This window comes from Zingiber officinale, chromosome 7B (assembly GCF_018446385.1).
Source record: "Zingiber officinale cultivar Zhangliang chromosome 7B, Zo_v1.1, whole genome shotgun sequence".
Taxonomy (NCBI): Eukaryota; Viridiplantae; Streptophyta; class Magnoliopsida; order Zingiberales; family Zingiberaceae; genus Zingiber; species Zingiber officinale.
This window is the reverse complement of record NC_055999.1, coordinates 16,974,055-17,001,282: the sequence shown is the minus strand read 5'-3', so window position 1 is coordinate 17,001,282 and position 27,228 is coordinate 16,974,055. Positions and strand designations below refer to the sequence as shown.

Genomic DNA, 27,228 nt, shown 5'->3' with positions numbered 1-27,228 from the left:
GTTCGGGTGAGCCCTATTCCGGATGTCGAGATCACCCAAGCAAGCGGAGCCGGAGCAGAAAGACCCGGACCAGAGGCGAGCCCGGACTAGCCCAGGGCGCCCCGAACCATCCGGGCGCCCGGAAGGAAGTTTGACTAGATCGATCTAATCGTTCGAACGTTGGGGATAAATTTTATCCCCAGGCGCCCGGAACCCATCGGTGTCCACCAAGGCTATAAATATAGCCTTGGTCCAGAAGCTTTTCAACAATCACGATCATTCTATTTCCAAACACTTGTATGCTTTAGTTGTAGTTAAGCTTCTCTTTTCTGTGCCTAAACGCTGTAAGAGGCTTCTCCGCCTGAAGGAGTTTTTGAGCTTAATCTTCCTTGGATTAACAACCACATCGGTTGTAACCAAGTAAACATCTGGTGCCTCGTTTTTACTTTTATGCTTTTAATTATCTGCTTAATTCATTTTACAAGTGTTAGCTTAATCGTTCGAGGAAGGGTTGTTTGTTTTTTTGACAGGCTATTCAACCAACCCTTCTAAGCCGGCCCAACGGTCCTACAAAAACTATTTCGAAAACTCTAGAATCATATGCCTCTTGTGTTTGGTATTTCCATAAATAACTATACAAAGAAAACTAGTATGATGCGGAAAACAATTACTAGTTATATCTTTCTTTGTAAGCAAAATAACCTCTTGATCTTCTACCGTATTCCTCTTCATATCTCGGACGTTGTGTGGGCAACGATCTTCTGAGACGAGAACCACCAAGCTCCTTCTTCTCCAAGCTAGATTCAGCCACCATGAATTCTCAATGAGAAGTAGAGGTCCGGCCACCACCACCAAGCTCCAAGGGATGCAAGAAACAAAACCTCCTTTCTCTCCTTCTTCTCCTAGCTTGAACCAGTCACCATCAAGAGCTCCAAGAGGGGATAAAACCGGCCACTAGAGAGGAAGAGAAGAGGAGAGGGAGAACCTCTAAGGGCCAGCCACACCAAGGAGAAAAAGAGAGGAAGAAAAGAATAGAGTTGTTCACATGAAGGCACCTCTACCCCCTCTTTTATAATCCTTGGTCTTGGAAAATAAGGAATTTTAATAAAAACTTCCTTAATTCTTTTGCCATGAAAAGGAAAATTTATTTTAATTAAAAAACAATTTCCTTCTCATTAAAATAATGGCCGGCCACTAATCTCCAAAACAAGGAAAGTTTTAATTAACACAAGAATTAAAACTTCCTAATTTGTCTCCGAAAATTTATAAAAATTTCTCCAATAATTTTTCCCTTCATGGTGGATTATAAAAAGAAAATTTATAAATTAAAATCTTTCTTTTAAACATGTGGATGATTTCCAAAAAGGAAAGTTATCTCTAAAAATTAAAATCTCCTTTCAATCTACAAATAAGGAAAGATATCAAATCTTTTCTTAATCTTTTGTAGAAACTTATAAAAGAGAATATATAATTTTTAAACTCTCTTTTAAATCATGAACATGGTTAAAAAAGGAAAGTTTTTCTCAAAATTAAAATCTACCTTTCAATCTACAAATAAGGAAAGATTTCAAATCTTTTCTTAATCTTTTGTAGAAAGCCATAAAAGGAAAGATTTAAATTTCAAACTCTCTTTTAAAACCATGATATCCACATAAGAAATAATTTTAATAAAAATCCCTTTTTAATATGATGTGGCCGGCCACCTAAGCTTGGGCTCCAAGCTATTGGCCGGCCACCTTAAGGCTCAACCTTTAGGCTTGGCCGGCCCTAAGCTTGAGCTTCAAGCTTAGCTTGGCCGGCCCCTATAGGTTGGGTAAGAAGGTGGGTATGTGGTGGGTATAAATCTCTATATACAAGAGGCTACGATAGGGACCGAGAGGAGGAATTGGTTTTGGTCTCCCGATGAAATTAAGCTTCCCTATTCGCCCCGAACACACAACTTAATTCCATAAATAATAATTCATTCCACTAAAGAACTATTATTGAACTACCGCACCAATCCCAAATTACATTTTTGGGTTCCTTCTTATTATGAGTGTGTTAGTCTCCCTGTGTTTAAGATGTCGAATGTCCACTAATTAAGTGAGTTACTGACAACTCATTTAATTAATATCTTAGTCCAAGAGTAGTACCACTCAACCTTATCATCATGTCGGACTAAGTCCACCTGCAGGGTTTAACATGATAATCCTTATGAGCTCCTCTTGGGGACATTATCAACCTAGATCACTAGGACACAATTTCCTTCTATAATCAACAACACACACTATAAGTGATATCATTTCCCAACTTATCGGGCTTATTGATTTATCGAACTAAATCTCACCCATTGATAAATTAAATAAATAAATATCAAATATATGTGCTTGTTATTATATTAGGATTAAGAGCACACACTTCCATAATAACTGAGGTCTTTGTTCCTTTATAAAGTCAGTATAAAAGAAACGACCTCTAAATGGTCCTGCTCAATACACTCTAAGTGTACTAGTGTAATTATATAGTTAAGATAAACTAATACCTAATTACACTACGACCTTCCAATGGTTTGTTCCTTTCCATCTTGGTCGTGAGCTACTGTTTTTAATTTATAAAGAACCGATAACACGATCTTCTGTGTGTGACATCACACACTATGTTATCTACAGTATAAATTAATTGAACATCTACATTTGGTATATATAAATGTAGACACTTGACCAATGTGATTCTTATAAATGTTTATACAAAAGTTAGGCTTTTAGTATATACTCCAACAGGAGGATCGTCGCCCACACGACGTCCAAGGCGAGGTGAGGAATACGGCAAAAGATCTCGAGGTTGTTAGCTTACAAAGAGAAGGTATAACTAGTAAATTTCTTCCGCATCATACTAGTTATTTTCTTTGAAAGAATTCTAAATACAAGAGGCAATTAGATCTAGTTTTTTTTTTGAAATAGTTTTTCGAGTTTGTGTTTTCTTCTTTTTCGAATTTGTGATTCGATTGTTCTTTTTGGTTAACCTAGAGTTATTTAAGGAAATAAATATTAGCTTTCCTTAAAAGGCTTTGCCTAGGCGGTGGTGGCTGCTCCCATATCCAAGAAGGTCATGTGCCTCGCGCATGCAGTCCAGTCCTAGAAGCCAATTTTAAAAATTAATATTTATGGAATTAATAACTTAGGTAGATTTGAATCAATAGTGTTAAGTTCCGCTTGCGATTCAAATCAAAATCATTAAGAACAGATAAGTTAAATTTGAAATCAATGATGTTAAGTTCCGTCTGTGATTCTTAATTTAACTTTTAAAGAATACAATAGGTTATTTAAGGAAAGATTCGACACTTGTACAAAAATTTTTGTACAGTGGAATCGGTACGTTTTCCTAGGACTAACCAACATCTATAACCATAGAATAAAGCTCTTAAATCGATAGAATCTCAATAGTCCTCTCGAGTTGATAACGTCAACATAGTGGTACCACGTGTCAACCTCGGATAGATCAACATTGATGACTGACATGATAGGCCAATCATGACCCAAATACGGTATCATACATATCACTCACATTAACTCATGAATTTCCAAGTCAAGTACTAGTAAGACGGCAAGGTTCTTCTGCCACATCAAACCTAGGGGCCAAGTCGACAGGTAGAACAAATCATACTATAGTTCAGTCAATCAAACTTGGGCCTCTTTCGACTAGAGGCTTGCGAGACGGAGGTTAATGGAAGCTTTCACGTGGCGAAGCGTAGTCTTGTTGACTGGTCAAAGGTCAAGAAGAGGTAGAAGTCAAAACAAACCCCTATCAACTCGACTCTTGGGACTCTCCTCCTCTGACTCTTTCAGCTTAGCCCCCCCCCCCCCCCCGAGTCCTTCAGATCGATCACCCAACTCGGGCTCAACTCTCTTGACTCACTACTTTGGTTAGAGATCACTCTCTTTAGATCAATCTAACTCTTGGGGCTCAACTCCCATGATCTTTTCAGCTTAGCTTCCTCAACTTTTTCAGTTCAGTCCACCCGACTCTTCAACTTAGCTTCACCAATGACAGCTATTATGCATCCTACTCAGCTCCATCATTCCATTCGGCCCCATCGACTATATGCTCTTGCCTGCAGGACCCCTCGACTCACTCCTTTTGATCTCGTCGATCTAACTTAGTGGACCAGATTAAGCCCAATTACTTCTGTATCTTGAGCCGTCTATAAATACATCATATGGGTGATGTGATAGTAGGTACGGTGGTGTTACTGCAGCGATATGCTGATGTGACGCTTTCTCTATTATAACATGATGTCCCATTAACGAAAAGAAAAGTATTGTATTAGCTGATGGTCCTGGTGAGACCAGCTAGAGGGGGTTGAATAACCTACAAGTTAAAATTAAAAATAACATATATTAATTAATAACAAATAAATGCATAAAAATGAAATAAGATATTAGAGATTACTTGGTTTGCAACTAGATAGTTGTTAGTTTAAGAACTCTGTAAAAGCACTAAAAAGACTCCTTCAAGCAAAGTGTTGGAAGCGAAATAGTCTCTTGTAGAAGTTAAAACATGAACAGTGATACAGATTATGACGAGCGGATTCAGGAAATGATAAGGATATTAGAGTTAAGGTGAAGTGGTGATCAAGGTTAGGGTAGGGTGATGTCTGTTAACTGGTTATGTTGATTGCCCTACATCAAAGTCCTAAAAGTGCGCCCGAGCGTTCTTCGAGCAGGATGCTCAGATAGGACCAAATGAGAATAAGGGTGCTTGTGTGCTCTCGACTGGGTAAAGCTCAATCAAGCTTAAAGGTACTTAGCCTTATAAAGCTTTTAGCATACGATCAGTCGAGTGAAAGCCGAACGAGCATAAGGTTGCTTGTGGGTGCTTGACCGAGCAAAGCCCGATCAAGCTTAAAGGTACTCAACCTTATAAAGTTTTTAGTATACACTCGGCTAAGCGAAGGCCAAACGAGCATAAGGTTGCTTGTGTGTGCTCGACCAGGCAAAGTTGATCGAGCTTAAAGGTACTCAGCCTTATAAAGCTTTTAGCATATGATCGGTCAAGTGAAGATCGAACGAGCATTAGGGTGCTTGTGTGCGCTTGATGGGGCAAAGCTTAATCGAGCTTAAAGGTATTCAACCTTATAAAGATTTTAGCATACGATCGGCTGAGCGAAGGCCGAACAAGCATAAGGATGCTTGTGCATGCTCGACCAGGCAAAGTCTGATCGAGCTTAAAGGTACTCAGCCTTACAAAGCTTTTAGCATACGATCGGTCGAGCGAAGGCTAAACAAGTATAAGGATGCCTATATGCGCTCGACCGAGCAAAGCCCGATCAAGCTTAAAGGTATTTAGCCTTATAAGAATCTCAATATACGACCGGCTTAACGACCGACCGGGATATATTCAAAGAAGGTATTCTCAATATGTGACTGGCTTAACGATCGATCGGGATATATTTAACAGAAGGTATTCTCAATATATGACTGTCTTAATGACCAGTCGGGATGTATTCAACAGAAGGTATTCTCAATATTTGACCAGTCGAAATATATTCAACAGAAAGTATGCTCAATATGTGATCGGCTTAACGACTGGTCAGAATATATTCAAGAGAAGATATTCTCAATATACGACCGACCGGGATATATTCAATAGAAGGTATTCTCAATATGCGACTGGCTTAACGACCGGCCGGGATATATTCAATAGAAGATATTCTCAATATGCGACCGACTTAACGACTGACCAGGATATATTCAATAGAAAGTATGCTCAATGTACGACTGACTTAATGATTGCCCGAGACATATTCAATAGAAGGTATTCTTAATATACGACCGGATTAATGACCAGTCGGGATATATTCAACAGAGGGTATTCTCAATATTTGATAGGCTTAATGACTGGTAGAAATATATTTAGTAGACAAGTAGTTGACAACCTTATGATATCTTGGCAAACTTGTTAGAAAATATTCTCTCGAAACTTCTTTATTAATTAATCAGTTACAACAATACACCCCTTTGAATATTTCATCAAGGGTTCAAGTTATAAACGATAAAGGAGGTACACTTGGGGTAGAAGAAAGATTCTTCGAAAGATTATTGTACGACATCTTGGTTGTACTTCTCTCATATTTTAACAAACTCTAACAAACCAGAGATCACCTCACGATCACCGAGGTTATGTAAGGTGGTCTAAAAAGGGGAATCATCTCCGCTGGCAAGGTACGCAAACACAAATATTTATATTCGAAGCCCTACTTTCCTACATTTTTCGTTATTGTTCTTTGTCTATTTTTCAAGGGAGGAGACTGACTTGAGCGTCGGAGGGTTAGCCAGGGATTCCCACCCTGGACTTAGGCCATTAAAGCTTTGTTGACTCGTCTAATTGTGCACAGGATCGTTGAGAAGTTCTCTTCAGATCTCAAGAAGCTTATTGTTCGTCGAGCGACCATCTATCAGAGTTAGCGCGCTATCTTATCGCCTTCAGATAGGATCAAACAGAAAAGACAATTACAGAATTCAGAAGTTTAGATCGAGTGTGTTGTTGTGTACTTCAAATATCAGGGTTCTATTTATAGTTCACTAGTCATTTGTTGATGTGGCACTTTTCGAGCGTCTGGACCCTGTCTGTGCACTTGGATGTGGTCGATTCAATCCACTCAACAATGGATCTTCATAAATAATTTATCGGTTTCCAAGCGCCTGGACTCGGTCCGGGCGCCTGGAGTTGGCTAATATGGACTCCAGTGTCGATCCTTGCTATAACAGATCGGTGATATGGCCAAGACATCTCGGGTGCTTGGACTTAGTCCGGGTGCCTGGACTTAGCCAACTTCCAGATTGACCGATTTTTTGTCTGGTCGCTTGGGTAATTCTCCGGCCTTCCAAAATTGAGCTCACCCGAACCCAACTCTGGCATTCTCCTCGAGCAGTCTTCCTCCCCGGCTTCTTATCCATCGGAAGTGCCACATGTGTCATTCTTGTCCGTCGGTATACTCTTCCGTAGCTCCTCATCTCTCGGATGTACTGAGCTCATCGACTCGTTTCCCGTGCCATCCTTCTTGTTTACCGTGGCTTCCGCTCGATTTCTTGTGTTCCTAAGTCCTTGCACACTTACACATAAAACATTAAAAAACGCAGAGTTTAACTTAACTTGATTGATCACATCAAAATCAACTCGGAGTACTTACATCAGCTATGTTATAAAATGAGCCCGCATTTACGGGCGCATGTATGCATACACACGCGCAAACATAGGTGCACTCATTGGTTGTTCATCTTCTCCATTTCTCCCCTGTGTAGACTGACTTGAATGTCGGAGTGACCGAGCCGGGGTAATACCTGGCCTCCATTCTCAGTCTCTTTCCTATACTTTCAAGTTCCATTTGCCTTCCTGGTCCTTCAACTCCTGCACCCTCTCTTCCTTTTTCTTGGCACACCACAACTTTTTTAACATCGAAGACACCTTATTGGTGGCTCCCCCGTCAATGATCTCAAATAGGAACAATGATTATATAGATAGGTTAGGAACACATTGTTTGCATAAGACTATTAGTATCGATTGGATGGTACATGGTCGAAATGAAGTGGGGCTTCAAAGCAAATTATGCCAAGCTCATCTTTACATTTGTAGGGCTAAACCCTGCTTAGTTTTCATTTTTAAATGGATAATAGCCCAAGTGCATAGTAGCTTGGGCATTGAGGTGTTGTGAAACACAAGATTCTTTATCAATAGGTGCAATGTAACTATGGTAGTAAAAAAATTGGATACGCTCGTCCCATAGCCCACTCAACCCATCCTAGGATGAAATGTAACCATAATAGTACATGAGATTATTAATGTAATTGTGTCATTATACGGGAAGACTCTTACCATGTGCCAAAGGTTTTTAAAAATGAACAATTTCAAATAAATTTTTTATTTTTGTAATCATTTTTAGGAGATTCAATTTGGTGGTTTATTGATGGTTAAACATCCACTAAAGGCTCTGATTGATTTTCACCTTCCATTTGCCTTTTTTTCCAATGAAAAGAAAGGATTTTATGAGTTATTTAGGTAATTGCTCTTATTCTTAAGATGCGGCTGCCAAAAAAAAAAACAGGGGGTAAAAACAAACTGAGAAACAAATGATAACGAAAATCCACATGAAGATATTTCAATTTTCACAAATTTAGATCTCCATTTAATTTGGTGCCTGAAACCACCAAAAGAAAAAGTACAGTCCATTATAATCTGGTCACAATTGAAGATCTTGGAGAGCTCTGTTGATCAACTGCCGCAGTTAGCGTTTTTCTTGTTAAAGATTTTGAGATCCCTCTTAGATTCGAAGTCCGCGTGTGTTTGATCGTTCCGTCGAGACGCCGCCGCCGGCAAATATGTCAATCCATCGCTTGATCCGATCGAGACGTCGATTTGATACCGATCTGCGCCATGGAGTCTCCCCACTTAGACAGCGGTCTCCGCGGCGCCGCGGGTGGCCCTCCTTACGCGGCCACCCCAAGTCTCCTCCCCGTCGGCCTCCGTCACGGCCGATCGCCGTCGGAGCCCGTCCAGCTGCGCGTCCCAATTCCCGAACACCGTCACGCTGGCCTCTCGCCGCCGACCGCGGCCCTCGCGGAAGGCCGGGCCAGCGCCGACCGCTGCGGCCCAGCGGTCGCCGGAGAGCGCGAGGTCGTAGCTGCGGCGGCTGGCGGGGTCGGAGAGCACCTCATAGGCCTCCCGCGCCTCGATGAAGCGCTCCGCGTAGAAGCGCTCCTCCCCCGCCGAGCGGCACGCGTCCGGGTGCCACCGCAGGGCCAGCCGCCGGTACGCCGCGCGGATCTCGCTGGCGCCAGCGGTGTGTGACACCGAGAGCAGGTCGTACATGGTGGCCGGCGCCTCCGGGGCGGCGATGGCCGCTGCGGCCGAGGCAGAGACCCTGAATCGAGGAGCGGATGCTGTTTTGGTGGGGATCGGAGAGAAGGAAGATCTGTACAAGGAATTAGAGGGAGACGAAAGAGCAAAAGCTGCCATTTTTGCGAAGCTAAAAGAACTACTTTACTTTACTGATGTTGTCTGGAATTTGGATGATGAAGTGGTTTCCGAGACGCCATGGAGATTTATAGAGAATTGAAGCACGAGGAAATAGGGAAAGAACAGCGCATTGGTGACGTCAATCTTGAAAAATATAATCGTGAATTAGAATGGACTTCTACGTCGAAATTAACCACCAAACCACCGCGGTTTGTGAACACAACTAAGGCACGGGGACGAGATGGATAAGACGAAGCAAAATAGAAGTGAGAAGCCAAGCCGATTACCTAGTTAGAATTAAACTGTGAATACACAACTTGATGCCGTTCCATTTCACCGGAAATACTTTCCAGGTCCAACAAGTTTCTCTCACCTAACCATCTAATCTATCGATTTACTCGTGGGAGTGCAATGCAAGCAGGAGAACGAGATGGATAAGACGAAGCAAAATAGCATTGAGAAGCCAAATCGATTAACGCGAATCACACGTGTCATCTTCTGAGAAAATTGAGTAACTAAGTCCTACCTTCCAGCTCCAACAAGCTTCTCTCACCTAACGATCTAATCTATGTCGAGCTGTCGCTGTCGCTGTCGCTGTCGCTGTCGCGAGTTGGATTTCGATGAATCCCCAGCGTGGCGCCGACTGAAAACCGCGGCAATTCTTTTGGATTGTGCTGAATCCACCGAGGCGCCTAACCGCCCCAAGTGAGTTGGATTTTGATAAATCCTACGAGGCGGCGTCTCAAAACCGCGGCAAACTGCCGACGCGCCGACTCATGCCGCGGCAAATTTCTCCATCCTGCGATTCTATAAATGTATTTTCAGAAAATTCATAAAAAATTACGAAAAATAAATTAATAATCTGCTGTAATTTATCTAAAAATAATTCAATTATTATTAATAGTTCGTTTGGTCTTTTATATGAGATTTTTTAGAAGTAGTACAATAAATCAAATAATAATGAAATTTATAACTGCACTTAGAATTTACTTTATTCAACTTATATTAAAATTATGAATTTATTTGATGTTAAATTTAATGGATATTGATCCTATTCATAAGTATGGTTGAATTTAAAATTTCAATTAGCTTAGTCATCTCTATTGATTTTGCTTTTTATTTTATTTAAAAAAGTACTTAATTTTTTTTATTACTAACATATAATTTATTTTATAAATCAATTAGTTAATATTTAAAACTAATTTATGGTGTGAATAATGGAAGGTTCCACGTGGAAAGATTAAAACAGAAATCAAACTCTTGGTTAAAAGCCAAGTGGACATGGAGATCAAAAGGTTTGTTTTATGTGAGAGGTATTTTAACATAATCACTTTATGATTATACTATTTATATAATAAATAAATATTTATTATTTGGGTATACATATTTAATATATGTGATTGAACTTATTTACTGAATATCTATAATATAATTTATAGCATGCAACAACTAGTAAATATCTTTACATATATAATTATAAATGTATTAAAATCTTCCATAGTCAATAAATTGATATATTCAGTCATCATTAATTTTATGAAATTAACATGAGTTATATTTCTTGGTTTAACCAAGTAGTTGTTCCTCATTGGCTGGAGACATTTGGATGTCGAGAATTAAACATGGAAGATAGTTATGATAAATAGTTTATTGAAATATTTTGCTATAAAACTTCATATGATTCTCTATACATACGAATATGTCAATGAAACTCTTACTACAGTTTAACTATGAGCTTCCTTCGACTAGAGGTATTCAAGTCACTTTGTTCATTGAGACTTATACTTTAACATCCTAAGCAAGCATCTCCTTGGAGGTGTAGCTCTGGGATGATTGGGTATAAGTTAAAGTGTCTGAAGGTATGTGGATAGCCAACAAAGAATTCACGACTCCTTATGAAAGACGTATACCCTATAACCGCTTAGGATTATTACTCAAAGTCTTTGGCCAAAATATTATATGTAAAGAATATTGTGTTCTTGGACACATGTACAAGTAATTTGAATCCGTTGGATGAGAACGTATTACTTGGACTAGATGTAACATAGTCAACCTAGTGGTGACAGACATATATACCATGTCCTAAACTAAGTGGATATAAGATAAGTGAAATAAATGAGATACAACTCACTGTAACTACTGAAAGGTTTAGAAGTGATTTTGGAATCAACCGTATGATTTTTGGGTCAATTGGGGGTCATGATATATTACTAGGAACCACTCATAATCAATTTATAATTAATGCTTAATTATGAACGGTCAACATAACCGGAAACTTATAGGGTCACATGCACTACGAGTTTATCTGAAGGACTTAAAATGAGTTTGAGAATTAAATTTCCATATTGAGAGAAACTAAATCTTGTTGGACCAGACGAAGGGCAAATATAGAAGATATTTTGTTAAAATGAGAGTGTGGGTGAGTCACGTCTTCTGAAGATGAGTTGGACCTTTTTTAGTTAAATTATAAATCAAATTGATTTGATTTTAATTAAATGAGGTTTGGTTATTGAATCAAGGATTTTATTTTGAACCAAACCTAGTTGGGTCTTGAACCAAACTTAAGTTGGTGGATCAGGTTAATGGGTTAACGGATTTCGATGTGGATTCAAACTCGTTAAGAGATATATTTATATCCGGGTTGAAAAGAGAAAATATGATCGAATAAGAAAAATCTAAACGTTAGGTTTTCTCTCCCTCTCTTTCTCTTCCTCCTCTCCTTGTCGCTGACTACAAGAGGGGCTGCCCCCTCTTGTTTCGTCGCTGACCAGCCATCGTCGGACCATCCATCGGTGCCCCAGTTCCCCTTCGTCCAGCTACCACCGTCTGGAGCCATCCACAGCTAGCGTAGGATGCTGGCAGTGGCCGCCAAGCAAGACAACAGTAGTCGTCAGTTGCTATCCATTGCCGACAACCCATCCTTTGGGTTGTGTCAGCTTTCCGTCGGCTTCTTCCAGGCATTCGACATCTCGGACTCGTTGTTCCACATCGGCAATGGGTTTTACACCTTCTAGATAATGGCTACAATGTCGTTGTTCACTTTGTTTCATGTCATCGGGTTGCTTCGACTGCCGGACATGAATCGAACCAAGATCCTTCTCTCGGATCGGCTCGTCTTCGTACGCAAGGCTAGTACCTTTGTGAAGACGGAACTCATGACTTTTGAAGTCATCTTGAGGAGTTCTCGGTGTAGATATGAATAGAGGCGAGACTTCTTAATGTCACTTGGTTGATGCCCTTTCCACTCTATATTATTCGTCAGGTATATCTAGAGTAAATTAAATTTTGTAAAATTTTATATTGCGATCATGTATACATGATATGTATCCTTGTATACATGTGGTGTGTATATTATAATAAATTAGATTTATTGTTGTTTATAATTTCTGTTGCGTAAGTTTACGAAACGTGCTTTAGCATGCAACTACGTTGGGCTCCCCAGTAGTGGTATTAGAGCCTGATTGTACTTTGACATGATCATAAAATTATTTTATGATTCATAATTAGCCATATAATTAATTTTGAATTTTTTTTATTTTATAAAGAAATTCTATTGTTTTTTAAAAAAAAATCCTAATTTGTTAGGAAATTTCAATTTTAGAAGGTTTTTGAAATAATGTAGGAAATTTTAATTTGAAAATATTCTATAATAATTTAGAAAATTTTAATTTAAAATATCTTGAATTTATTAAGAAATTTTTCATTTTTTGAAAGTTTCCTAATTAGTTAGGAAATTTTAATCTTGAAAAGTTTCTAAAATAATTTTAGAAAAATATAAATTTGAAAAATTCTGAATTAATTAAGAAATTTTAATTATAAATTTTCTAATTAGTTAGGAAATTATTTCTTAATTAATTATATTTTTTTGATTAAGAATTATTTCCTAGATAAAGCATGTAATTAAATTTAAAAATTTATTTCTTATTTTAATTAAAGAAATTTTGATTTATGGAAATCATATTCTTAAGACATTTTATTTTCAAAAGAAATTTATGACACTGCTATATTGTTAACGTCATGTTGATGCCATATTATATGTCATGTAGTTGTATTTATTACATCATAAATTATGTCATGCATGTGATATGTCATATCATTATTTATATCATGCATACAATATGTCATATCATCATTTATGTCATATGTGTGATATCATGTAGATAGTACATTTATATGATGACGTTGAGACCTAAATCTCTTATGTTAAACATTAAAACCTACCCCTTCTGTTAATATGGAGAAAACTAGAGTCTAATTTCTTATTTGGGTTGTTGGACTCACTCCAATCTTGATATAAAATTAGATATGTTCAAACTATTAAAATATGATCTGTGATTAACCTGTCAACTTTAACTTGAAGCATTAGCTTGTTGGACTCAATCCAAAGTTAATGTGGATAGAGATAAAGTTGAGTGATATATATATGATGTATATTTGTTAATGTGTTAACAACCTAATGTCTATGTGAATATTCAATTAGTTGATAACATAATATGATAGTTATGTATAAGCGATATATAATTGGTATATATGATACCTACCACTATAGTTAAGAATGACTTGTTGGACTCACTCCAAGGTTATTCTTATTTATGGTGGATATCAACTCATTTGAATAAAAACCTATGCTCTTCTACATTTAAAGTAAGGGCTCTTGAATTTGATAAATGAATGAGATTCTTGAATGTATGCAAATTATTTAGATTTACATTGTAAAATCATCTCTCTCATATTTTCTTGATTTTGTATTTCTAGGTTAATCATTTGATAATGACATCTTTGAATTTACGTTCAATTTTAGATTCAAACAAACTGATTGTGCTGAATTTCTTGAACTGACTTAGAAACCTGAGAATTGTTCTCAAGATTGAAAATCTAACATATGTCCTTGATGAGCCTCTTCCCATAAGTCTAGAAGATGATATAACTTCGGACCAATTGTTGGCCCATCAGAAGTATACGACTGATTTTTAGCTTGATAGTTGCATCATGCTAGCCTCAGTGACTCCTTAGCTACAAAAGTAGCATGAGCATATAGATACTTATACTATTATCTATCACCTTCATGAGCTTTTTGATGAACAAGCTAGATCCGAAAGATTTGAGATCTTCAAGCTTCTCTTTTTCTCAAAGATGTAGGAAGGTTCATCTGTAGTGCAATTTGTACTGAAAATGAATGACTACATTGAATGATTGGGATACTTAATTTTGTGATGGATCACGAATTAAGTATTAACTTAATTTTGTATAGTTTGCCCAAAAGTTTTATAATTTATGATGAACAATTGGATAAACAATCTTGAATCCACTATTCCCAAAATGATCAACATGCTCAAGGCTATGGAGCCTTCTGTTGAGAAAGAATAGAAGACTATGATGTTAGTTAACTCTTTTAAGAAATGTTCTTAGAGGAAGTCAAAGTATCAAGCCAAAGGGAAGAAAAAGGGCAAGACAATAAAACCGGCTCCAAAGGGCACATGCTGCCAGTGTGGCAGGATGGGACATTGAAAAAGAAACTATAAGATTTATCTTGAGTCCATGAAGAAGAGAAAAACATCTAATGTCCTATCTCCTTCAGATATCTTTGAGATTGAATACTATTTCTTTAAACACTTGGATATTAGATACCGGGTGTGCACATATATGTAATGACATAAGTGGGCTAAAAGAATAGTAAATAATAAGATAATCTGTTAACCTCCTACTCATGGCATTGTTATCTTGGCCATATAAGTAATAAACGCATGTCCGAATTACACAAGTATGGAATTCTGAAATCATTTGAATTGGATTCATTTAATATATGTAATTCATGCTTCAAAGACAAGATGACAAAGTTACCTTTTTCTAGAAAAGGTGAACTAGTGGGAGAGTTGCTTGGCCTTATACATACTGATGTATGTGGACCCATGTCAACTCGAGAACAAGGAGGATATAATTACTTCATTACATTTATCAATAATCACTCATGATTTGGATATGCATATTTATTGAAATACAAGTTTGAGACCTTTGAAATGTTCCAAGAATTTAGACATGAAGTGGAAAAACATCTTTGCAAAGGTATTAAAATACTTTGATCTGATTGAGGTGGTAAATACTTAAGATAAGAGTTTCAAGATTATCTTAGAGATAATGTGATATTGTCTCAATAGACTCCGCCTTACAAACTATAACATAATGGTATATCTGAAAGGTGAAATCAAACCTTGTTGGACATAGTTAGGTCAATGATGAATCATGCAAGTCTTCCCAAATTCTTTTGGGGTTATGCACTGTAAACAACTATTTACTTGTTAAATAGAGTCCCGACCAAGGTAGTCTCTACTACTCCATTTGAGAAATTGATTGGTAAGAGACCTCACTTATATTACTTGAAGATATGAGGTTATCCTGCTTATGTGAAGAGGATTGTATCAGATAAGTTGGATGCTAAATCTGATAAGTGTTTATTTATTAGATACCCTAAGGAAACTAGGGGTTACCAATGCTATCATCCCTTGGAATAAAATGTATTTATTTCAAGACATGTTGTATTTCTAAAGAAAGAGTTTCTCTTGTAGGAAAATAGTGAAAATGAAGTTGAACTTGAGGAAGTTCAAGACACTCTAACAGACATAGAAGAGACGCCTAGTCAAGAACCACAACTGATTACTCATAATGATGAGCCATCGACTAAACCTACTGAGATGCTACCTATTTGTAAATCAGGTAGGACACATAATATTTCTTTGAGATATGAATCTCTCATAAGTGAATCGAATAAAGAGTTACTCATTGAAGATGAGAAACCAATTGATTATAAAGAAGTTTTGAAAAGTTTAGAAAGACAAGTTGCTAACGACCATGAAGTCAAAAATGGATTACATGTATGAAAATCAAGTTTGGAGCTTGGTAGACCCACCTGAAGGCTTCACGCCTATTGGCTGCAAGTGGATTTTTAAGAAGAAAACTGACATAAATGGTAATGTAATTACTTACAAAGTAAGATTAGTGGTGAAATACTATCGTCAAAGGCAAGACATTGATTATGATAAAACCTTCTCACTCATAGCTATGCTTAAATTCATTCGGATACTCCTGATCATATTAACTCATTATGATTATGAGATATGATAAATAGATATGAAAGCAAATTTTCTTAATGGAAACCTACTTGAGGACGTGTATATGATACAATCCAAGGGTTTTATATCTATTGAAAGAAAAAAAGTATGTAAGCTTCAATGGTCTATTTATAGACTGAAGCATACATCTAGGAGTTGGAATATTTATTTTGATGAGGCAATCAAAGAGTTTGATTCCTCACAAAATCCTAATGAACCTTGTGTGTACAAGAAGATTAGTGGGAGTGTGATCATATTCTTAGTATTATATGTTCATGACATATTACTGATAGGAAACGATGTGTCTATTCTACAGTCAGTTAAAGTTTGATTGTCCTAGAAGATATATCCATGAAAGACATGAGAGAAGTAATATATATCCTTGAGATTAAGATCTATAAGGATAGATCAAAATGGTTGCTTAGCCTTTCACACTCTATATATATAGACCGAGTGCTAAAGCAGTTTAGCATGTCAAAATCTAAGAAAGGTTTCATATCCATAAGACATGGTATTCACCATTCAAAGTCTATATGCCTACGCACAGAAGATAAGAGGATTTGCATGAGTTATATTTCCTATGCATCAGTAATAAGATTTATCATGTATGTCATGTTATGAACGAAGTCCAATGTCATATGCTCTAAGTGTCACAAGCATATACCTGTCAGATCTATACATGGATCATTAGGTGACTGTCTAGACAATCCTAAAGTATTTAAGAAGAACTAAGGATGTGTTCATGGTATATGAAGATGGTAATATGGTAACACATGGGTATACGGATGTCAGCTTCCAAACAGACAAGAATGACTCCAAGTCTTAGTCTAGATACATATTCATATTAAATTGAGATGCAATAAGTTGGAAAGGTTCCAAGCAAGAAGTGATTACCAATTCTATTATGAAAGCGAAATACATTGCAGCTTTTGAAGCAGTAATGAAAGCGGTTTAGATCATGAAGTTAGTCACTAAACTTGGATGAGGTTCTGAGCATGGTTATAGTAGTACCAATTTACTACAATTATAATGAGACCATTGATCATCCAAGGAACCTTGGTCTCATTAATGATCTAAATATATGCTTCGTCGCTATCAAATGATCAGTGAGATCATAAGTACGAATGAATTAAAAATTAAGAAAATTTTCACTAAAATTGACCTAATGAATCCTTTGACAAAAGCTCTACCATAAAACAAGTTTGAGAGTCACATCCAGGCCTACGATATTGGATACCATGTTGATTGGCATTAGGCCAAGTGAGAATATGTTATATCTGAGAGGTATTCTAATCGCCTTATGGTTGTACTATTTATTGGATAAACAAAGATTCATTTTTTGAGTGTACATATTTAATGTATATGATTGGATCTTATACTCACTTACTAAATGTCTATAATACAATTTATAGTATGAGAGAACTTGTAATTGGATTATAACTAGTGAGCATCTCTATATGTATAATTATAATGTATTGAAATCTTTCCTAGTCAACGAATTGATGTATTCGAATATCATTAAATCTGTGAGACTGGTACGGATTATACTCCTTGATCTAACTAAGCAGCTATTCCTCACTGACTGGAGACATGAGAATGTCGAGAGTTAAACGTGGATGTTAGTTATGATAACTAGTTTATTGGAGTGACCTACTATGAGACTTCATATGATTTTTTTTACATATATTTGTATGCCAATGAAGCTCTTATTGTAGTTTAAGTACAAGTTTCTTTCATCTTAAGGTATTCAAGTTACCTTGGTTATGGAAACTTATATTTTATATCCTAAGCAAGCATCTTATTAGAGGTGTGGCCTGGGATGATTGGGTATAAGTCAAAGTGCTCGAAGATGTTTGGATAGCCAATAAAGGATTCACTGCTCCTTATGAGGAGACATATACCTTATGACCCCTTGTCAGGATTGTAAGAGTATTGTACTCTTGGACACATGTACGAGTAATTTGAATCCATAGTAAGTATTACTTAGGCTAGGTGTGACGTAGTCAGCCTAGTGGGGATAGACATATAGACCATGTCCTAAACAAAGTGGGTATATGACAAGTGAAAAGAATGAAGCACGACTCATTGTAGCTACTGAAAGGTTTAGAAATGGTTTTATAATCAACAGTATGATTTTTTTGATCAATTAGAGGACATGATATACTACTAAGTACTACTCATGATCGATCCATAATTAATGGTTAATTATGGATGACTAATATAACCGGGAACCTTTTGGATCACATGCAATACAATTTTACCCGAAGGACTTAAAATGAGTTCGAGAATTGAATTATCACATTGAGAAAAACTGAGCCTAATTGTGCTATGAAGGACAAATATGGAAGATATTTTGTTAAAATGGAAGCACGGATGAGTCATGTCTTTTGAAAATCCCTCTTTAGTTTAATTATAAATTAAATTGATTTAGTTTTAATTAAATGGGGTTTGATTATTGAATTTAACCTGACCTAGTTTTAATTTTATTTTTAATTTTAAGTTTTAAGTTTAATGTTTAATGTTTAGTTTTTAGTTTTTAATTTTTATTTTTATTTTTATTTTTAAATTTTAATTTTAAGTTTAATTTTAAGTTTAAATTTTGATTTTAATTTGAGTTAAAATTTTAAATTTAATTTTAAATTTTAAGTTTTATGTTTAATGTTTAATGTTTAATTTTTAATTTTAATTTTTATTTTTATTTTTAAGTTTAATGTTTAATTTTAAATTTTAATTTAATGTTCTTAGTCCTTTCACCCGATCTATGTTTTCAATCAGGGAATCTTATAATTTTGTGAGATGAGTTAAGTTTAATTTCAGGGTTTGACTTAACTTTGTGTTAGATTTAGGTTTAGCTTTGGGTTCAACAAACATGTATTCTTTGGATAAATTTCTAGGCTATAGTGAGTCACCTGGACATCATTAGAGTAACCATACCGTCTAGGTTTTTCAAATAGTCCTATCCACTAAACTTAGTACAAAACCTTGGTTTAACTAGTTAGGATCCATAAGGAGTAGCTTCAGTTAGTTCTACTAAGCCAAATGCATCAGGTCGAAGTCATATCTTCCTAGACATGCATAGACAGAGTTTTCCTAACCTATTATCATTCAAAACTTCACCGGTACTTTTGTCAAGTTAAATTGTTGTCCCTATTTTAGCTAGTTCTAATTACCCTGTCGGGTAAGTTATTATTTTGGAGGTGCCAACTAATTTGGAGTCTCCCCCTGAATTATTGAGCTTGATTTTCAAGTTTTGAATTTTTTTTCGATTACTTTTGTAATTATAGTGGGCTTGATGGTAATTAAATTTGTTTGATTTTATTTTGTTTTTAATGTTAGAATTTAGTTTTACAAATTTATTTTGGTTTAAATTTAATGTTTTAGTTAGATTTGATTTTATGTAGTGGATCTCATTTTTAAGTATATAATATTGGTTAATTTCTACTTGCGTGGTTAGGTACACTTTTAGAACCGAAGCTTTAGTTTGAGTTTTATTTTGTTTAACTAATGATATAAAGGATTTGTTGGTTGAGCTGAACTTGTATCCGAGTCCGAACTTATTATACACAACTCTTTGTGACTCAAGTATCATGTTGAAATACTTGGATCTAGTTGTCAATTTTTATAGTAATTCTTTTAGTTCAATTATTTCTTTTTTTAGTCTGAGATTATCCTCCTCAAGTTTTGCAACTTGAGTTGAAATTTCAGCTTGAATTGGTTCAGTTGTTGAACTTAATTTTAATTATCCATTAAGTTTGTGTTAGTACAGGTTGCACCAAAATCAAACCTTAGTTTTGATGTTGACAAAGGTTTAAGTTAAGTATTGTTGTGATTTAACAAGTTGACTAAGTGTGCAGGCTGTTTACTCAACCAGGGAAGACCTAGTTGGAGGCTAGGCAGGAGAAGTATTAGCTGTTGGATCGATGAGTTTCGCTAGAGGGGGGGGGGGGGGGTGAATAGCGATTAAAAAAAATTCGTATAGAGTAAGCAGCGGAAAACCGAAAACACAACGCTAACATAAGTTGTTTTACTTGGTTCGGAGCCTTTGTCGACTCCTACTCCAAGGTCTGCACTCGTTGAGTGCTTTCATTGGCCAATTCACTAGCAATTCGAAATGATTGTTACAATTAAAGTACAAGAATGCTAATAGAAACAAAAATACTGACAAAAAGGAAGAAATAAAAGAACAGCGCGTTGTCAGAGTAGCTTCGCAGCGTCGCAGGAGCGTAGCACGGCAGAGAAAGCGTTGGAGGATTGTGTTGTTGTTGTTCTCTGGCTCGAGCCTTTACCCTCCTTATATAGGACATTCGGGGCGCCTGGATCCCTTCGGGCGCCCTGAATGTGACGTAGCCGAGCTAACCAGGGCGCTCCATGCGGCGAAGCTCGTTGGGGATAGATTTTGCATTCCGGGTGCCCGGATCCCTTCCGGGTGCCCGGACCTCCACTTTTCAACAACCTGCAAAAAAGAGTTAGTTTGAAACAAAATGCAAACTACCCAGCAAAATAAAGTGTTAGTACAGTTAAAGAATAGAGTAGTAATTAGATTCCGTCTCCTCGAGACCGGAATCTAGTCACGATCTCGACTTGGATATCCGAAATGGATCTAAGTCGGATCGGCACCTAATGTTCCCTTCCCGGGAACGCGTCCTCACAGTCACTCCCCTTCAGTGACTTACCTTCACTTACCTACCAGACGTCCGGTCAGCCCTTCGACCCGTCTGGGCTTCGTGCCAGCTATCCCATCAGCCCGTTGACCTAGCTGGACTTCGTGCTAAATGTCCGGACAGCCCATCGACCCGTTTGGACTTTGTGCCAGCTATCCGGTCGACCCGTCAACCTAGCTGGGTTTCATGCCAGACATCAGGTTAGCCCGTTGACATGTCTAGGCTTCTCCTGCACACTCAGTCAGAGTGTTAGATAACAACGAAACTAACTTGACATATTTTGTCATTCATCAAAACTTGAGTTAGACCGTTAGTGCTAACCGCACCAACATTAGCAAATCGTGGAACCTAGGTGAAAGTCCAAGTGGATCGAGAGGACCCGATGCTTGGCGGTGTGATCGAGAGGTCTGGAGGACCGAAGATCAAGAGAAAAGTTCTAGCGAGTCGATCAAGGCTAAGTAAAAAGTCCAAACAAGATCTAGAGGATCAATGTTTGGCAGGTAGGTTGAGGTAAACAACTGGAGGAGTGACAGAGAGGTCGAGTTCCTGAAGGGAACAACCTATGGTCGCTGATCCAACTGAAGAAACCGGGAAGGTTTCTAAGTTGAGATTAAGACAGTTCTACTGTCTAATATTACTCATGCATTATATATTACTGTGCTAACCTTTGTGTTACAGGGATACTTTGTTTAACTCTGTATTGCAGGTTCGGCCGAATCGATCGACCGAACGTAGGGATCGGTCGACCGAACCAGCTTGACTCAGATCAGAGTTCAGTTCAGACCAAAGCAGAGCACACTCCAATTGAAGCAAAATTGGTCGACTGAACCAGAGGATCGGTCGACCGAACCCTGATGCTTCAGCGCAGTTCAGATCGGTCAGAAGCAGGGAAGGAAGCTACGTTTATCGATTGACCGAACCGTAGATCAGTCGACCGAACGATCACCTCATAAATGCAGCAATAAATGCGAATCTCGACAAAGCTTGACAAACAGGGAAGAATCCTATTTGATCGACCGAAAAGAAGGATCGATCGACCGAACCCTTAATGATTAGTTAATGCCGAAGATCGAATCAACATTGGATCTCAACGAAGATGGAAGGGAGCTGGTTTGGTCGACCGAACCCAGGGGGTCGACCGAACGTCGACGGTTCTTATAAAAGAGAGCTCAAGGTCCAAGGCTAGACAACACTGTTCTGCTTCGAAAATCATCTCTGTGCAAGCCTCTACTACTGCTCTATGACTCGCAAGTTGTTCCATCTAGAGGTACCGACCAAGCTTCGTCTACAATTATTGTCAGTATATTTTATTTTAAGAAAAACTTGCATTGTATTTAAATTCTTACAAGATAGTAGGGTGTTACTATCATGCATATTGTACGCACTGTTTCTTTCCGAGATTTTCGGAAAGAAGGGTTTTAGTGGATTGTCCATCGATGCGGTCAAGAATCACGGGCCTTGGAGTAGGAGTCGACCTAGGCTCCAAACCAAGTAACTGAATGTTCTTTATTTTTTCGCTGTACGACTTTATTTTTTAACGAGTAAAAGAAAAGTATTAAAAGCGCGATATTCACCCCCCCCCCTCTATTGCACTATTCCGATCCAACAATTGATATCAGAGCCTCGTAGCTTTGAAATTACTTAACCGTTTTTCAAAGCACTTTTAAAACTTTTTCTTTTTATTCCTTTTCTTTTATAATTCTATTTCTTTTTCTTATTTCTTTTTCCATCACTATTAATCCCTAGACGAGAGTCTTGGAAATTTGTTTTGTTATTTTTTTCTTGTAGTCAAGGATGTCAAATTCCTTCCAAGAAGGATACAGCACCGTCCGACCTCTTCTATTCAAAGGGGAGAACTTCAGCTATTGGAAGAACAGGATGGAGTGTTACCTTAAGTCTGATATCGAACTGTGGTTTACAATACTAAAAGGCTACACACCTCCAACAAAAGATGGAATACCACTAGAACTAGAAGACTGGACTCCCCCAATGATCAAGAAGGCACAACTAAACTATAAGGCAATCAACACCATTCATTGCGGGCTCACAATGGAGGAGTTGAACTGAGTCGGCCCCCTACGACAATGCTAAAGAACTGTGAGACTGCCTGGTAAAGATACATGAGGGGATCGACGAGTCAAAGGTAAGTAAAAGAGACCTTTTATTAAACAATTTATTTACATTAAAATGCTTCCTGGAGAAACGGCTTCGCATCTACACGGGCGACTAAAGGACATTCTCAACGACCTCCATTTGATCGGACACAATCTGGAAAACCGTGACATAATAAGGTATGCACTAAATGCTTTTCCGCGGAATGCTTTGTGGGCATCAATTGTAGATGCTTACAAAGTTTCTAAGGATCTTTCAATTCTCAAACTAGATGAGTTATTTTGTAAATTAGAACTACACGAACAAGCTAACTTGAGTCAAGTCGAGAAAGGAGTTGCTTTGTATGCAGGTCCGAGCAAAGAAATTAAATCAAAAACAAAGATCGAGTCATAAAGTGAGTCAGACTCTGACTCAATAAATGAAGAAGAACTAGTCAACATGGTCTGGATTACTGACAAAGAAGAAATTCAGAAGAAGTGCCAAGAAGACACCACTAAACTAGATGGGAAACAAATCGGAAATGATTTGTTACGGATGAAACAAGAAAGGGTATTTCAAAAATGAATGCCCAATCGGAAGGAAGAAAGGCCCAAGTCGACAAGAAGAAAGAAAGCCCTCTATGCGATATGGGACGAGTCATCCTCCAAGGAATCCGATGCAGAAGAACCGAAGCATTCCAGCCATCTTGCCTTTATGGCAAGAAACGAAGAATCCGATTCCGAGGAAGAGTACAAGTTCGGAAACTACAGTGATTCCGAGGTCGACATCGAGTTCGAGAGAAGCCACAGATCTGCATCTGTTTCCAAAGGTCCAAATATGGTAATGATTTATTCGAAGTCAAATTTACTTAAAGTTGTTAAATGTTTATTTAAAAATTTATCAAAATTCAAAAAATAAAATAACTTGCTAGTTAAGGAAATAGACCATCTTAAGAAGCAAGTTAACTTGAGTGACTTGACTAACCAACTTCAAGTCGGAACTTCAACTCAAGTTGCAAAACTTGAGGAAGAAAATTTCAACTTGAAAGGTCAAGTCGAGCGACTCAAGAAAACATTGGAAAAGTTCGAACTGGGATCCAAGTGTTTAAATATGGTACTTGGATCGCAACGAGTCATGTACAACAAATCAGGACTTGGCTATAAACCAAATCAAACAAAAAAAAAAATCATATTTGTCATTAATTAGTCAAAATGTTAGAAGTCAAGTCCAAGCATGAGTCCAAATAAAATATTTAATCAAACCAATTAAACCAAATCTCTACTTGATCCCTAAAAGTCTGATTCATTACTTATATAGACCATATCTAAGCTATGACTCAGGGGGAGCAAGTAGAAAAATGATTCAACCAACTTTATCAATCTACCTTCCATGATTAGGAGTAGGTTTAGTTTACTTAGCTTAGAATGGTTAGTTAAAAAGGTTTCCAAACCCTATAACATAGCACCAGAATGGATTGGGATGATAGTACGTCAAGGAAGCTTCGTCGAAGACATGTCTAGGCTAAATCTTGTGTATTCTACCTGGTGCACTAGACTTAGTAGATCTGACCGAAGCTACCCCAGTTAAACATGGGCTAGTTAGACCAAAACATAGTATTAAGTTTTGGGGCAGGAGTATTTTGGAAAGTATTAAGCAAGTAGTCCACCGTTGATATACAAGAAGGTCATACGCCTCCCCACTGAACTGAAAACTTATCCTTGGAAAGCCTGTTTCATTAACCCAAAGCTAAGTTTGAATCTAACATGGGTTCAATAACTTTTTTCAAATTCAAATTAAAAACTTAATCAAAATTAATTTAAAACCTAATTAAAATTAATTTAAAACTTAATTAAAAGTATTTTAAAACTTAATTAAAATTATCTTAAAAATTTAAAACCTAACTACAATTATTTTAAAACTTAATTAAAACTTATTTTAAAACTTAATTAAAAACTTATTTTAAACTTAAACTTAATCAAAAACTTAATTAAAATTACCTTAAAAATTTAAAACTTTATTAAAAATTTAAAACTTAATTAAAATTATTAAAGTTATTTTCAAATTTAATTAAAATTATTTTAAAACTTAATTAAAATTATTTTAAAACTTAATTAAAATTATTAAAGTTATTTTCAAATTTAATTAAAATTATTTTAAAACTTAATTAAAATTATCTTAAAAATTTAAAACTTAATTAAATTATTAAAACTTAATTAAAATTATTTTCAAACTTAATTAAAATTATTAAAATTATCTTAAAAATTTAAAACCTAATTAAAATTATTTTAAAACTTAATTAAACTTATTTTAAAACTTAATTTTAAAACTTAACCAAAATCATTTTAAACTTAATTAAAATTTAAACTTAATTAAAAATATTAAAATTATCATTAAAACCTAATTAAAATTATTTTTAAAAAATTAATTAAAATTATTTTCAACTTAATTAAAAACTTAATTTTAAAACTTAACTAAAAATTATTTTAAACTTAATTAAAAATATTAAAATTATTCTTATAACCTAATTAAAATTATTAAAAAATTAAAATTATTTTAAAATTAAAAGCTTAATGTTAAAATTATTAAAAATTAAAATTATTTTAAACTTAAAAACTTAACGTTAAAATTATTAAAACTTAATTAAATTATTTTAAAACTTAATTAAAATTATTTTAAACTTAATTAAAAATATTTTTAAACTTAATTAAATTATTTTGAAACTTAATTAAATTATTTTAAAAACTTAATTAAAATTAATTTAACAACTTAATTAAAATTATTTAAAGTTAATTTCAAAACTTAATTAAAATTAATTTAGAAAAACTTAATTAAAGTTTATTTCGAATCTTAATTAAAATTAATTTTAAAACTTAACCAAATTAATTTTAAAAACTTAATTAAAATTATTTTAAAACTTAATTAAATTTTTAATTCTAAAACTTTTTTTAAAAAAATTAAAACTTAATTAATATTTAAAAAAAAACTTAATTAATATTACTTAATTAAAACTTAATTAAAACTCAAATTCTAAAAATTTACCTACTTAATTAAATTCATCCTTTAACCAAACTTTGGTTTAAATCCTACGTTTTGTGTAGGAATCCAAAGCTCTGGATAAATGGATCTTAGACAACGGTTGTTCCAAACATATGACTAGGGATCAACAAAAATTTACCTAAATATTTTTGAGCTGAAACTATTAATACAACTTGTTATGTCCAAAATAAAATTATAATTAACAAAAGTCAAAATAAAATATCTTATGAAATTTATTTTAATAAAATTCCTAACATAAAATATTTTAAAGTATTTGGATGTAATGTGCATATTTTCAACCTTAAAGATTACTTAGGGAAATTCACTTTAAGGACTCAATAAGGAATTTATTTTTCTTGGTTATTCATCTACAAATAGAGCCTATAGGGTTTATAACAAGAGCACTTTGAAAATTGAAGAAACCACCAATGTAACTTTTGATGAAAATAATATCATAACTATTACTCTACAAGGTTCAACTAATCAAGAGGAAGAGGAACAATTAACACAAACCAAACAGCCTGAAAATTCTAATCCACAAATATTAAAATCAAACCCTAATCATCCGATTGACCAAATCATAGGTAATCCTGAATTAAGGGTTCAAACAAGATCCGCCTTTAGGAACTTAAGTCAAATAGCACTAATATCCACAATTGAACCTAAAACCCTTAATGATGCATTGTTAGAGCCCGATTGGATAATTTTGATGCAAGAAGAGTTAGATCAATTTGAAAGAAATCAAGTTTGGGATCTAGTCCCTCCACCAAAAGGAAAGACAGTCATTGACACCAAATGAGTGTTTTGAAATAAATTAGATGATCAAGGAGAAATCATAAGGAATAAAGCCCGACTAGTTGCTAAAGGGTTTAGTCAAGTCGAAGGACTAGATTACGACGAGACTTATGCCCCCGGTAGCTAGACTTGAATCAATTAGAATATTGCTAGCCTACGCAGTATATAAAGGATTCAAATTATACCAAATGGATGTTAAATACGCTTTCTTAAATAGACAAATTAAAGAAGAAGTTTACATAAGTCAATCGCCCGGTTTTGAAGATCTCGAAAACCCAAACTATGTTTTTAAACTAAAAAGGGCATTATATGGTTTGAAACAAGCACTGAGGGCATAGTATGAAAGACTGTCTAGTTTTCTAAATTCGAAAGGGTTTAAAGAAGGTCAAATTGACCCTAAACTTTTCATTAAAACCCTTAATTCTGACATTTTCATAGCCCAGGTCTATGTAGATGATATAGTATTTGGTTCAACAAACTCAAAATTCTTAAAAGAATTTATAACCTTAATGGAAAATGAATTTGAAATGAGTTTATTTGGAGAATTAAATTATTTTTTGGGCCTTCAA

General features: G+C 35.7%; 2 protein-coding genes across 2 annotated transcripts in view; both read right to left on the bottom strand.

Annotated features, from left to right (window-relative positions):
- LOC122005422 (chaperone protein dnaJ 20, chloroplastic-like) overlaps window positions 1–27,228 on the bottom strand; it is an 80,583-nt gene that overhangs the window by 39,798 nt on the left and 13,557 nt on the right. The gene's annotated exons all lie outside the window — the stretch shown is intronic.
- On the bottom strand, window positions 8,086–9,068 carry LOC122005421 (chaperone protein dnaJ 20, chloroplastic-like). The gene has a single exon (XM_042560454.1). It carries the CDS (start codon window positions 8,968–8,970, stop codon window positions 8,404–8,406), a length of 567 nt encoding a protein of 188 aa, XP_042416388.1. The 5' UTR covers window positions 8,971–9,068; the 3' UTR covers window positions 8,086–8,403.

What these genes read in the sequence shown, in the direction of transcription:
- LOC122005421 (XM_042560454.1), bottom strand. Translation starts at nt 8,970, where the DNA reads ATGGCAGCTTTTGCTCTTTCGTCTCCCTCTAATTCCTTGTACAGATCT.